This window comes from Calonectris borealis, chromosome 1 (assembly GCF_964195595.1).
Source record: "Calonectris borealis chromosome 1, bCalBor7.hap1.2, whole genome shotgun sequence".
NCBI lineage: Eukaryota > Metazoa > Chordata > Aves > Procellariiformes > Procellariidae > Calonectris > Calonectris borealis.
The window spans coordinates 92,926,188-92,940,923 of NC_134312.1; the positions used below are offsets into that span (position 1 = coordinate 92,926,188).

Here is a 14,736-nt window from a genome sequence, read left to right on the forward strand (position 1 = left end):
CCCACTTGCTCAGAGCCGGTGCTGGACACCATCCAGCAAAGCTAGCTAGCGTTCTGCCAGACTCTGCTTGCATGCCAGCTCAGAAAACAGGTTGAAACACACTAGCCTTGCAGAACATGCACACAAATGCTGCAGCAAGTTGTCAAAGAAAACTTAAGAGGTGGGGGAGGCGTAGAGCTGCCCAGCTCCAATCTAAAATCACTATCATCCAAACGGATTTTGGGAGGCAGACTGCAGTAGCATAGGTCATTTCAAGTTCACAGAGTCCCAAAGGGGACAGCAGAGTAAAGTACCATCACCAGGGAAACACCAGCTTGGAAAGGAGCACTCAATGCTCAGTGCTCCTCCTCCCTGCGTCACTGAAGGCTACAGCCCATGCACAGACTATGCACCAGTCTTAAAGATAGAGTACATCTACACCTGGTAACTCGGTGTGGACCCAAATCTACTCTCACACAAGACTTGGCCATTGTCCGCTTTATAAGTCAAGCCCTTGCTAAGAGACCTCCTCAGTCTGAGCTCCAGAGCAGGGAGGGGAGGAGATCAGGGTATGCTTCATGCACACCCAAGCTCCCAAAATGAGTATGCTACCATCCACCCCTTCACCAGCTACTCAGAGCCGAGTCCTCCGTAGGCACAGAGCAGTCATTTTGAGGCAAGGGATATAGGGCTTTGCATGCCCATCAGATCTCTCTGCCTGCTATGAAAACACCAGGCACATGTCTACTCCGCTTTCTTTGTGCTGTCTGTCCCCTTCCAACTGTCCTACCTAGGATCTGTCTGCTGCATTTCTGCGAGTAACTAAATTAAGTCATGCTCCAACTGCAGTTTGTGTAGGGGACCATTCTGGAAGCAAGGAGGACTACGCAGGAAACAGCAGGCTGCATACGAGCTTCACCTCACGCAGACCGCGAACCACTATAGCAGCGAGGGGCTGTGGACCCCCTCTTTGCTGTGTGGCACCACCCATCCATCCCCAGCTGCAAGACTAGGTCCCTAGAAGCTATCACCACACACACAGGGTTTCAGAGCTGCAGGAGAGGAGGCAGGTGTCTCTACGCTGCATCCACCTCGCTCACTGAAGGCCCAGCCTCCTACATGTCAGATCCCCTTGGGCACTTGGCTGAAGATAGAGCTAATGACTCACTCAACAGCAGGGAAGAGAGATCCCTCTCCTAGCACAGCCCTACTGAGGAAGCTGAAAGAAGAAACAGAAAAATGCATTTCAAGGCATTTTAATCACTCGTATAATCAGATTTAAAATCTGAATGCCTGAAAGGAGAAGATAAATATGGCCCCATTGTGTTCAATTACAGTCTTTCTGCCAGCCACAGCTGCTCGCTAGGATGAAGCAGTTGTTTTTGTGCACCTACCTGGGTGGTGGCGCTTTAGATGGCCCGCAGTTCTGTTGTCAAGATCAGCTACATATGTAAATAAGCTGGAACTAGTTTCACCAGAAAAACAGGCAACTATTCTACCTTCCCAAAGCAAAGCTAGGATGCATCACAGGGAATCTCTGTGTGCTGAAAGAACAGCAAGATATTGGGAGGCAAATCTATACAGAAAAATATTCATTGGTGATTTCTTTCCATCAGAAAGACAGTAAGAGGACTCCAAGTGATCTCAGAAAGCCCCTGCCAAAGCCTGGGTATCAGTGTGACTCAGGCCTCAGAAGTAGCATAAGCATAAAGTAGTTTAAGTGCATTTCCTGTTTATAAGATAACACCACCTTCAGCTGGTTAAACACCTGAGTCTGGAAGTTTGCAGTTAGCAATAAGGCTGATCATTTCAGTTTCAAATACAATTATTTATATAACTGCTACCAAGTACCTCTGAGTTTTGATGAAACAAACATTTAAGTTTTAAATAAGAAGGTTAAGCAAAAAGTTCAAGAGATTTGGACACTTCCACAGAAAAACATCTTCCCCAACTCTGAATCAGAAACTAAGGTGCTTTTAGCTCTTCCAGGAGGCAAGATGCTCCAATCTCAGATTTACTCAGCATCCTCATCCATACAATCCATAGCTGGCAATAACTTCTTTGGACCTGGTAGCAAAATTATGCCTGTAATGCCTCTGCCAAAGACCATGTTTCATACTGCCTCCCCAAGACACTAGTACAAGCCAAGTTCACAAGTCTTAAGCGCCTAGTTCCTTTTCATTTTAGGGAAAAACTGTGGATCTGTACCTACTTTCCTGACTTCAAAGATGCAGCATTCAAGCAATCTTTTTTTTTTTAGTAATTTTATCACGAGGATTAGTGATAAAATTACTAAAAAGATTTTAAAAAAACCCAACTTTTTTTAAGGATTTAAAGGATTAAAAAACAAACAAACAAAACCCCAAATCCCCTGATACATCAAGTTCTAAAACAAACTTAACACAAATAAACCAAGTGTGTTTGCGTGAACTCTGCAGTTACTATTTTAACATTGTGTAATTGAAATTAGTTTGTCACCCTCCCAACACCAAGTTATCCTTTAGCTCAGACAATTTGTTTGCTCCCCAGTTTAATTTCAAGTCCTGTAACTACATTGTCCAGGTTTCAACAGCCATAAGCGTACCAACTAGTATGATGCAATGGCAATTAAAAGCTCAGTCAAGATGATTTCCTTTTGGATAAAGAATACATTCCTTTCTGAACAGCAGTTTCATCTGACTCATATTTCTTCCTACAGCATGTGTGCAAAACAATTAGCCAATGTTATTTGTTAAGAACATCTGTTCCTTCACCTGATCTTTCACTGCAGGCTGCCTAAGTAATGGAGGGCATGGGGTGGGGAAATCAAACTGCTTGTCTTTAGACTTACTTGATCCATTTAATAAGTAGGGGAAAAAAATCCAGACTCGAGGCGGGGGGGGGTGTGTGGTGTGTGAACCTATAAATAAAGTAACTATAAGCTATTACTTCTGAACTCTGATCTTCCTTACCTTCCTTCCTTGCAACAAAGTCCCACCAACATTACTTAATACAAAAGTAGCTAAACACAGAAGCAAAAGAATGGCATGCCTCAGTTGCACTTTCCCCTCCTTACTCTCCCAGAACCGGACTCTGGCATCTCCAATCTGTATTTAAGTTTAGTAACAGTACCCAAATATTGGGCAGAAAAAAGATCATGAAGGAAACAAACAATCCTCCTGGTAGTAAGAGTGATAGCAAGATATATTTTGAAAAAATATGATTTCTCAAAAGATTTACGCCACTTTCACTTAGCACTTCTGTCACAGTTTAACCTGGCAGGTAGCCAAATACCATGCAGCTGCTTGCTCACTCCCCCACCCCCACCCTGGTGGGACAGGGAAAGGATCAGAGGGGTAAGAGTGAGAAAAACTCATGGGTTGAGATAAACAGTTTAATAGAACAGAAAAGGAAGGGAAAATAATAATAACAATAATAATAATAATAGAATATACAAAATGAGTGATGCACAATGCAATTGCTCACCACCCGTGCTGACCGATAACCAAGTAGCAATCGGTACTTCCTGGATCACGCCTACCATTCATATACTGAGCATGACGTCACATGGTATGGAATACCCCGTTGGCCAGCTGGGCTGGCTGTCCTAGCTGCGTTCCCTCCCAGCCTCTGCTTGGAAGCATGGAAGCTGTCCTTGACAGGACAGGATACTTAGCAACAACTGAACACATCACTGTGTTATCAACATTCTTCTCATACTAAATCCAAAACACAGCACTAGGAAGAAATTTAACTCTATCCCAGCCGAAACCAGGACCAGATTTCATAACTGATCTGTGCCATTTACTTTTCAGCAGTCATAGAAGGATACATACATATTTTGGATCAGGACTACAGTGAAAACCTGTTGGAGCATATTAGACAAGCTACAACAGTAGTTACACAGTTAATGCAGTAGTGACTGTAGCCAACTACCCAAACTGTGTTGGTATAAATCACACTGGTCATCTCGCTAAGCCTGTCACTAGCCCTACTGCATTTGAAATCACTCCCCAAGCAATTGCCCCAAAACTATTTTTCTTATGAAATATTTAATTTGACCTCTTCCTTTTCTACCTTAGAAACCAAACGCAGGTTTTACTGTTAGTCATTTCTACATTAAAAAGATGCTACCAGATTTGATTGAACCATTCTCAGCAAAGACAGACCATACATAATTTTTCTTCAACTTTATACAAAAATGGAATGCAAAGGGTTACCTATTGGGAGACATGTATCAGTACAAGCTGATCACAGCTACATACACACCATGGTTCATGATCACATACCTCCACCCATTCTGAACAAGGGGTGATATCTTGAGTCCTGGTGGATAGGCATAGCAGAAAACAGAAGGAGAAGCTGAGAATTTGTATGAGCAAGCTGAAGTCCTGAGTGACTTTATCCATCATTTCCCTAGGGGCTTTAGGAGGTTGCAGTAATAAATACACAATCCGAACACATTACCAAAGTTAAAGCTTGTGCTTTAACCCCAAGTGTAGGCTTTACTGACTCTGCAAGCAACTTCAATAAAAAAGCACTACCTAAAAAAACCTACTTATTCCACATAATTTCTAAAATGCTGCCGATATCACCAAGGAATCTTGACATAGCTCAATTAGTGCATAACCATCTGTTGCATAGGATGAGACAAAATATAAGTTCCAGAGTAGTCATTAGCAGAAAAGCCATATACTCTTGTCTAGAATGCTCTTATGTTTTTGGATAGGTAAGTATGCGTCCAAATCATCTAAACCTTGACAAAAGATTTCAGATTCCCCCCCACACACACACTTAAACATCTCCTGGAGAATCTTCTACTCCTAGTTGCTGCTAATGACTTAATTAAATGTACCACTAAATAATTACATCCTGTACAGTTTTGTTTACCTGTCTTCTTTCCCTCCAAAGGGACGCAAGTAGCTCACCTGTAGCAGACTTGAAAAAGAAAATATTACACCACTGCTTCTTTGCAGAAATACTGAAGAACAAAACTGTAAACAAACCAAAGACCAAAAAAGAGCTTAACTTCCATCTCCTAGATTTGCCTTTTAAAGCTTTCATTCCATAAGCTATGAACTCCCCTCTCATTAAACAGATATCATCATCATTCAATCAACTCCATGCTGATTTTCTGAAATATATTGTATTTCTGATGGTTTTGCTCCCAGTGACTTACAAAATAAGTAAATCACACAGATCTGAAGTATTTTATTCCTCATCTATTAAACTTAACTTTCAGATTCTAGACTAATTCTTTAGGTGTGTGTAATAATAATTCCTATTATATAGAACTTCCCACTGCTGCAGCCAGGGAAAGCTTATTTAGACAGGGGACCAACTGCCAGCCTTTGTTCAGAACAGGCTGAAACTCGATGGCAGCCAGATCTACCCTGGTGCTCAGTTTGGAGCTGCATCAACAGCAATAAAGAGATTCCCAGGGTGAAAATAAGTGAGAAAAACACTTTAGCCTAATCAGCCATGTTCAAGGGCTAGTCGGAACTACAGTTTATCTTTTCTTGTCATTTTAAAACACTGCTTCTGTATAATCAGTGCTATCACAGGGCTTAAAAAAAAGTACCTATTCTAGAGATTCCAGATAGTTAACAAGCAACGCACCAGTGCTACAAGTACCACAAAAGCTATTTATACTAAAGTTACAACATTTCAGGAAAAACAGCGTAAGGGTACTTAAGATTTTTATTCTCTTCAGAGACCTACAATATTTATCCAATTCTCATCCTCCTTAGCAGACTGCTTCATACCAGCAAATAAAAAGGAGGCTAAAAATTCTCCTCGGATGTCACAAGCCATGATGTCTCTCCTTCACAACCCAAGCATTTGGAGGCACAGATGAGAAGAAAAGCCTTCTTCAGAAGTAACATACCAAGTATATAACACAGGAGATGAAGAAACTGTCAGAGGGCCTTAAATACCAGTCTGCCAAAACATAGTTACCGATTTAACAAGCCCACTAAACCATTCCCAGAGTGAACACGAGTCTTCAGAGAAAGGCAGAAGGAGCATTCAAACAACTATAGATGCAAGAAATATTTCATCTAACCCTTACTAGTCTTGGGCCCCAAAGTATGTCAACTTGTATCTGTGCTGCAATAAGTTATCTTCCAAATTGTAATGTGTATCTGCATCCCTCCTGTGCAGGTTTGAGTCATATATGTTTATTGTATTCTTGGCATACGTATTCTCACATGCTCCCACAGACTAGCTCTTTTTCATAGAAACCAAATCCATGTTTGTCAAAATTCAAAACTCTTTTCCAAATCTTGTGCAACCTCACTTGTTCTTGCATTACAAAAAATAAAAGGCTTACTTCCACTCTTCACCGTATCATTTATTTGCTTCTACTGTCATACTCCTTCACACTGACCAATCCTTTAAACTGACATTACATTGCAATCAAATTGGCTTTTTTAAAGCCTCTTATTATTTTCTTTCCAGCATCGTCTTGGCACCTCACATTTCCAAATTCTTAAACAAGCCTCCCAGATAAAAGCAATTTTCTGAGAAATGCTCGTTTGATTTCAACTCTTTCCACCTACCTTTTCATTGCAAGGGAAGGACTTACTTTTTTGTTCTTTCTTTCCACAGGCATTCTTCTTATTGTAGACATATGTGAACTTTGACTGTTTATTAAGAGAAACTAGAGTCCCCAGACAGAACACCCTCACTTTTGATGCAAGGATCCTTTTCATTAGCTTCCTCATTCACCTTTACCTTCTTCATTACAGTAGGAGAACACTTAAGATTTTCACAGGTTTCTTCTTCCAAGGATATTAAATTTAATTATATTTCAGTATGAAGAGTGTAAAAAGGATAAAAAGTGAATTCAGAATCTTGAGATAGGGCTTCCAGATGTAACTTAATTTCCAAAACATCTTTGACTTTCATCATTTCTATTTGCAGTTGCCAAAACTAGAGCCATTTAATCAAAAGTAGATGCAAGCTTTACAGGTTCCAGTAAAGAGGAAAACTCCTGAGATTAAGTTTGCAAGCAAGCTTTTTTCTTCCTCCAGTAAGGTTATAAAAGTCTAACTTTGTCCACCTCCAGGGAATGGTCTTCAAAAAAAAAAAAGCCACCAACCCAAAAAAACAACCACTTTAAAACCAGCAGTTAGCAACACTACCAGTTTAAGAATTGCTTATAGTAGTACAGAAAATCAATTCTTTCTCAAAATTTTTCAATAAAGCTATCCAAAGTATTATTTTTGGTGGGGGAAAAATTATGCATAGTAAGATTCTCTTCTTTTCTTCCTTCCCTGCTAATTTTTCTGCTACCCTTCCTTCTCCCCACTCACCATAGTCAGGAAAGAGATTATATCCCAGAGGCTCCCAGCCCAAGCTTGCTGCTAATTACATGTGCTCGCAGCACCTATTGAGCATTCATGATACCTGGCCTGACTTCCAGAGGCATGGCACAACTGCCTACTCCCACTCAAATCCATGAAAAATTGAAGTCAAACCAGTCAGGCTCTAACATCCACATTTGGTTTCCATCATCAGAGAAGCAGGAGTACATACTTAGAAAAAACGAATCCTTGGAGCAAACCAAAGCTGTCAGAAACACGCAGCCTCTCAAAGCTAATAACCCAGGTGACCAAAGCTGATCCCTGGATGCTACTGCAGGCTAGCCTTGCTGTTGTAGCAATTCCTTAGTTCCACTGACTTAAGAGTAGGAACGAGCTTAACAAATCCACACCTGCCACAGGACGCTAAGATCACCCTTTGCCAAATGTTAGTGACACATGCTTTGCACACTGCAACAAGCTACCTTCTGTGTTATCACCTACACATTTACTATGACTCAGTATTTAGGGAGTTTTAATGATTTGTTTATATACTCAGCAGCTGATCATCAACCATACAAGTTATTAAAACACATTTTTTGTATAGAAGAGCAGGGAAAGATGTCAATGATATAACACTTTAATTAGATGATCTTAATTTTTGCCTTGAATTTGTGACTTTCTGCCTCTTGCTACTTCTAAATTCAGCCCCCTTGAGGCTGAGAAAATGAGTACCAGAGCCTCCTACAACTAGGCTGATAAGGGTTTTTAAAGCTAATCAGTGACATAAACGGTACAACTAGAACTTTACAAGCCACAGCATTATCTTACAAGAGGCAAGTATTTACACAATCCCTTTGTTTTAACTGCAAGGTCATATTTGCAGAACCAGATAAACACTAACTTCAAACAAATACTGAGGTCTTGAAGTATAAATCATAGACAGAAGGCAACCATTTAATCATACCGGAGAACACCTCACGCTCTCTTAGCAGCTACCACTGCACTGAAGAATCCCATTCCCCTGAAGTTACAGGCACGCATTACTACAGGAAGCAGAAAGTGGCACTGTGAGGACACACAATACCCTGTACCATACCTAAAGCTCTGTTCAAAGAAACTTCTAACCTTCGGCATATGTCTCAAACCTAAAAATGCAAAGCCAATAGAACAGTTATATTCTTCATGTATTACCCTTTACTGACTTTATTTTAGATTGCCAAGCTATCAAGGGAAGAGTGAGTTGCTAACTGCAAGTCCGACAAACTGACCCCAAGATCTAAAGAGGTTTCTTCCTCACATGAACTACCAACTGCATTAACGGTTGTATACAAACCATCAAGAGTTAGTTTACACAATCTAATTTGCCATCTAATGAGAGCATAGCTAGCCATTACAATGTCTGTGCAGCATGATTTGCTATCGATGCAAGTACAGAGATACAGCTGGGCACAGGCAGAACGGCCCTGTATCGTCTTTGTCACTGTAGTGACAGTGGAGAAAAATACTGAACGACCCAAGCACTCACTCTCTAGCAATGCAATTCTATGACCTACTGGGATTCATTCAGCCTGTCCCATTTCCATTGGCTCCAGACTACGGTTGCTCAGTTGAAAAGTACACATGCATTTTGGAGGGAAGTTTATGCTAGGGCCTGAGATGCAAAAATCAATGTTCTGACCATTAGGATATCCGCTTAGTTTGAACAGGAGGAATGAAACGACATACATGCTAGATTTATAAATAAGGAGTTGGGAAATCTGATCCACCAGTTCTGCTCACAGCTCTGCCACAGATTGCCTATGGCCTTTGCTAGTTACTTAATCTTTCACCTGCTGAGCACAATGAACACTCTGATGACTTCATCAGGACAAGGGCACAGTCGTCCAAACGATGTTCCTATGCACAAGCTGAAGCACGCCAATTTACTGAGGCCACCTGATGCAGAACCTGAGTCAGACTGTCAGAGCTGTGAGGAAGGGAATCTAAGTCTCTCACAAGATCAGGTGTTACCCTGCCCCTGTGGCTGCATGCACAAGTGTTCAGTGTTCCCCTTTCCTATCTAACAGCAGCAACTCATCCACCAAACTAACAGCAAAACACACACTCTAAGTCTACACCCATAAGTTTACCTTCTCTCATGGCATTGGCAGAGGAAAAAAAAAAAAAAAAAGAGAGAAATCCATCAAAAGCATGAGAAGAGTATTAAAGACAGCACTCTCCACTTATCAGTAAGGCATCTCCCTGGAGAGGAGCAAAATTAAACCCCTCCTTTCTGCCCTTCGTATTCACTAATTCCATTCTTTACACAGAACACAGGAAGCTTATTTACACTTTGGAAGACAAATGTGTTCACTTGACAAAAACCAGACACTAGGAAAGCACATCAGAAGAACTACCCAACACTGAGAATCAAAATTCAGCCCTTACTGTTAAAAAGCATCAACAATGTCTTTCTAAAAGCATAAAGAGAGATTGGATGGGTTAATTAACCATGCAAGGAACTGGGAGACAGGACTGGGCACAGACACCAGAAGTCCTGTCACTAACTTGATACATCACATCAAGTAAACAATTTCACCCCCCTGAGTCTCAGCTTACACTTTAGTAAGCTGATAATGATAAAATTACCTACCTCACTACATGGGTGGAGAACGCTTTACTAATTCATGACTACACAGCAACTTGAGAATTGTGGATATAAAGCTAGTACATATACACACACATAGATTAAAATATACATATAATATATTTATGATAAAACACAAGTTAGAAGAAAACACATTACCCAAAAGCTCCAGTCAGCACTCCAGCTATATTGAGCAGGACCCTGCATTTTCTCTGTGCACGAACTAAGAGTCTCCTCTGAATCAGCAAGCAGCTGGCTAATAAGACCATGATCCACTTCATGAACTTCCTGTGAACAAAGACGCAGGTATGTAATTCAACAACAGAGGAGAAAGGTGAAATAAGAAGATGGTTAATCCATTTAACAACTATATATTAAAAGAAACTTGACATGTTAGTTTCACCAAGGTGAGTGGCATGGAAATACTTCCCACTGACAGCCTTTTCATTGATTTTACATTTTTTCCAAAGTATACTCTATTTAATTATTACTTACATTTTTATCAGAGTATTTTATTTCCACGGCAGCCACTCAACTTGCACATTGAAGCTGCACAGACATTTAGAGCTGGAATAACATCAACATGAGACATCAGTGCATAACATGCAGCACATCTCTAGAATCTGTGGGACCTTTCAAAACTTGAGAAAGGTCATGCAGGTGTTTACCATTTACCAGAGAACTGACATATATTATTATAATACAAATACATCAAATATTAACACTTAATATTAGCTGCTCTATAAATTGTATGTTTTGTCATATATAAATACAAGCGCAACACGTCAGAGGCAGGTAGTTCTACCCATATCACTTATTAAAAAGATAAGCACTCTTCTGTAGCACTCTCCCTTGCATCAATATTCTTCACTTGGGAGGTCAGTTTTACTTTATGAAGGGAAACTGAGCCACAGAAAGGGAAAGATGCTTGTCCCAAGCCACCTAACAAACTGGGACAAAACCAGTCCAGGGCCCTAACCAACAACTAACACCACATATACTACAGGATCCATCAGTAAGAGACGAAGTTGGGTTTCGAGTCCAGAGCGACTCAAAACCAAACCCATGTCGGCACACACGCACGCCCATGGCTGGACAGGAGTGCGAACACCCCACCAGCAGGCCAGTGCTCCTCCGAGGCTCCAGCCAAGCCCGCGGCCCAGGCTAGGGGCGAGAGAAGGTAACCGGGTGAGGCAGAGAGCGGAGACGCTCCCACCGCCGCGGGGAGACACCCCAGGCTACGTGGCGTGAGAGAAGGGCTGCTCTCCAGAGGTTTTCCACGCAAACACAAGGACTCGCTGCAACTTCCACCAGCTGCTGCTCACCGCCCCGGCTTCCCGCACAGCGGACAGACCCCTTAATGCCGCGGGAGTGACGCTCCCGACCCACCATATCGCCGGAGTTAAGCGGCTGCCACAGCAACGCGGCTGCGTCTCTCCCCAGGCGGCTCTCGGCAGCCGAGAGCCCGGACCCTCCCTCTGCGGGCCGCAGCAACCCCGCGGGACGCAGGCCGCCCCTCCTCACCGGGGGCCCACAGCGCCGGCGCTTCGCGGACCCGGAGGCCCGCCACCACCTCCCGGCCGTGCCCGCCTCGCCCCAAAAAACTTTAGCGGATGGGGATGGCGGCAGGGGGCACCGCGGCGGCCTCGCACCCCTGGGCGGTGCTTCCCAGCGCTGCCCGCGGGGGCCACCCCGGCGCCGGGCCCTCGGGGCACCCCCACGGCCTCGGCCCGCCCGTCCCGTCCCGTCCCCCGGGGGAAGGAGCGGGGCTCCCGCCCCCCCCCCCCCCGCACCTACCTGCGCAGCCCGCCGCCGCCCGGGTCGCCCGGGGGTCGGCGCGGCGGCGGGCCGCGGCGGGGCAACGGCCGGGGGCATGGAGCCCGCCGGCGGGGCCAGAGGGGCTGGCAGGGGCGCGCAGACCGCGGCGCTTACCATGGAGGGGGGCAAGGACGGCGCGGCGCCCGCTAACTGCCTCAGCGGGGCGCACGGCGGGGCCGCGGCCGCCATTTAAAGGGGCAGGCGCCGGCCGGGCCGCGGGGCGCGGACCCGGGGCGGGAGGCGGTTGCCAAGGGCGAGCGGCGGCGCCGCCGCTCCTCAGGCGTGGAAGCTGTCGGGGGGGGGCGGAGAGGGCCGCGGCGCCTCTGATCCCCTCCTCGGCCAGCTCAGGAAACCCTTCAGCGGCCTCCAGAAGGGTTAATTACGAAGCCTCGGAGCCGGTGGAAAGTTTGAGGACTGTGGCAGGAAAAAGTCCTGGCTGCGGGGAGTCGGCGGGAGGGGGGCGGGGGGAAGCGGCGTTAGCTGCCTCCCTCCTGAGGGAAAGGCCCGCGCCCCACGGCCCTCCCCTTGCGCACAGCCCCGGCGGTCGATTAAACAGTGTCCGGGCAGGCAAAGCGGTTCCTAAATCTGACGAGGGAGGGTTGGGGTTCAGCGGAAAATACCGCCGAGAGGCCGCTCCAGGGGGACACCTAGGGGGAGAGAGGGGAAGGAAAGCCCGCCCTCAGCTGCGCGCTCCTCCGGCGCCCTGGGCCCGGCCGCTCGTAAGCGCTGCCGCCGCGACGCACTGCCGGGGGAAGCCGCCGTCTGAGGCGCCGGCCAGGGTTAGACCCCGCGTCCTCAGCCGAGGTGCATGGACAGGGCTGTGCCGCTCTGCCCCGCGGGTGTTTCCAGGGGAGCAGGCGGAGGCTGCGGGCTGGCTGCAGGCCGAGCAGGGGATGGGGTGGAAAATAAAGGAAATAAGTGGTGGGGAACTCATCTCAGGAAACGCAGGCTCTCCTTTTTAAAGCTGCTGAGCAGCGCCAAGTGGTTTCTGCCCACACTGTGAGCACCCAGGGGTTTGAAAAGCTGGGCTCCAAGTTAGCACCAAACAGTGCCCCTCAAATCAGGGGACCCAGCTGGAGCGATGACGAGTTGCAGATCTGTGCGCTCAGGACACCCTGCAGGGAAAAAAAGAGCCCTGTGACATTAAAAGAAACCTCTACCTTGCTGGGTGGCTGGCTGGTAAATGACGGAAAGGGATGGATGGATAGCCAAGGGAAGGAGGAGTAGAGCAGCCTGGTGTGGCAGCGCTGTTTCTTCTTGCTATTCCTTTTCTCTCACTGCTTTCCCAGAAAGTGGGTTGAGGGGCATCTTGGGGCCCTGTGCTGTCTGCCCGCTGATATGTTAGCAAAGGTGACAGAAGTCCCTGTGGCTGATGTCCCCTCCCAGCCATCAGCCCGGACAGAGCAGCTGTAACACCAGCGACTGTGAGTCTCCAAAATTTACAAGAAAGTGTAAAAAAGAATGTGTGTTTTATTTCATTTTTGTTGCTTGCTTTCTTGATTTAGATCTGAAGCTCAAATTTTTCAGGCTTTTCTCAACAACACTCAGGGGACCAATTTACTTTTCTTTTTGTCCAAAAGTTGAGATTCTCTCTGAATCATACTGGGTTATCCAAGCGGGAGAAGCTTCACGTTCAACTGATGGCTGCCAGCAACACTAAAACCCCTTTGTATTCCCTTGGTTAAAAGCTGGCTGGCCTGACAGTTTTTCTCAGGCATGTCCTATTTAATGGAGGAGTCACAAGAGAATTGCTATTACAGGATGAAATGATCATAAACAGCATTTGCAGGAACAATGGTAGTATGTCCACCACAACACACTTGAAGGTTTTTTTAGAAACACACCAAATACTTGGGTTTAAATCAGGCACTGTTTGGAATGCCTTTAGTCCAGTTCCATCTTCCCACGCTGACTTCTCCGATACGCAGTCACAGCCAATACTCTAAGCCAGTAACTTGGTCCCTGTTCCTCTTGATCTGGCAGGTGCCCTTGACTTTACTGGTTATTCCCTCCTCAAACTCTTGATTGTTTTCGACTCCTCTAACTTTCTCCTTTCATAGATATTTTGGTTTTGCTCACTAACACTTTGGCAGTACTTCCTTCAGAAGACCCTCACGATCTACCTTCCAGCTTTCTACTGAAGTGCTATGTGGCTCTGCACTTGGTCCCAGTTCCCTTCTTCATATATAGTTTACTTCGGAGTGATTCCTGCCTGGTAATCCCAGGTCTTCCCACTCTCCCAACCCATTGCAGAGAAGAAATATTTGCCTTTTATGTTCCTTTAGCCGTACTTGTCCTAGCCTATCCTGCTTTCGCTGATACCGGTGTCACCACATCAAAGGTAGAGCAACACGCGGTCACTCAAGGAATGGGTTGTTCCTCTTGATGTTGTTTGGTCAGCAGAGTTTTGCAAGTCAGATGTGGAATTTATTGAAGCAGTTATTGTGGAGCATCCGCATGCAAAGATGCAGATCACAGAATTTATTAAAAGCGTATTCAAGAAAGCCATATCACAGTAGCATGATGACAGATTTCCTTATGGTGTGGTGGGAGCTTTTTTGGGGTCCTTTTTGCTTTCAAATGCAAAGAAAAGCAGAAATACTCATGCCTCTCTCAGCTGAATTGTGCTTTGTATGTGTTTTAATGGATATGGAATTGAGTCTTTACTGGATACTCAAGTACAGTTCCATTATCTGAAGAGTCTTAAAGATATGCAAAATCATTAGATAAGGTGTGCCATAATCCCTAATCCTGTAGTTGAGGGTAGAGGTGTCAGCCAGCTAGCAAGAGTGGGACGTGCTCGGTACAGCGGTAGCACAGCTGGCGGGGCTGGGTGCTACGGTGGGGGTCTGGGGCTGCTGCAGCTCTTCCCACAAAGCAGTGCTGTGTGAGTACCTTTGTGTAAACCCAGGCTCCGTTCCGGAACACACTTGCTAGTTTTACAGGTAGGCCACCCGCTTTAGCAGTTATTCCCTCCACCCTGGTGGCATAGACGAGCTTTACTTAAATGGAGTTTAAGTAATCAAC

General features: G+C 45.2%; 1 protein-coding gene across 2 annotated transcripts in view; it reads right to left on the reverse strand.

Moving 5' to 3' along the window:
* Positions 1-12,296, reverse strand: part of GRAMD1C (GRAM domain containing 1C) — a 58,462-nt gene extending 46,166 nt beyond the window's left edge. The window contains exons 1-2 of one of the 2 annotated variants that reach the window (XM_075166943.1): positions 11,824-12,296; positions 10,051-10,179 (exon numbers count right to left, since the gene is read on the reverse strand). In XM_075166943.1, coding sequence (XP_075023044.1) covers positions 10,051-10,179; positions 11,824-11,898 — 204 coding nt within the window. In that variant the 5' untranslated portion in view covers positions 11,899-12,296. Of the gene's footprint in view, positions 1-10,050; positions 10,180-11,688; positions 11,780-11,823 lie in introns of those variants that run through there. The other variant, XM_075166935.1, reaches the window with a different exon arrangement.
* Between the last annotated feature and the right edge of the window lie 2,440 nt (positions 12,297-14,736).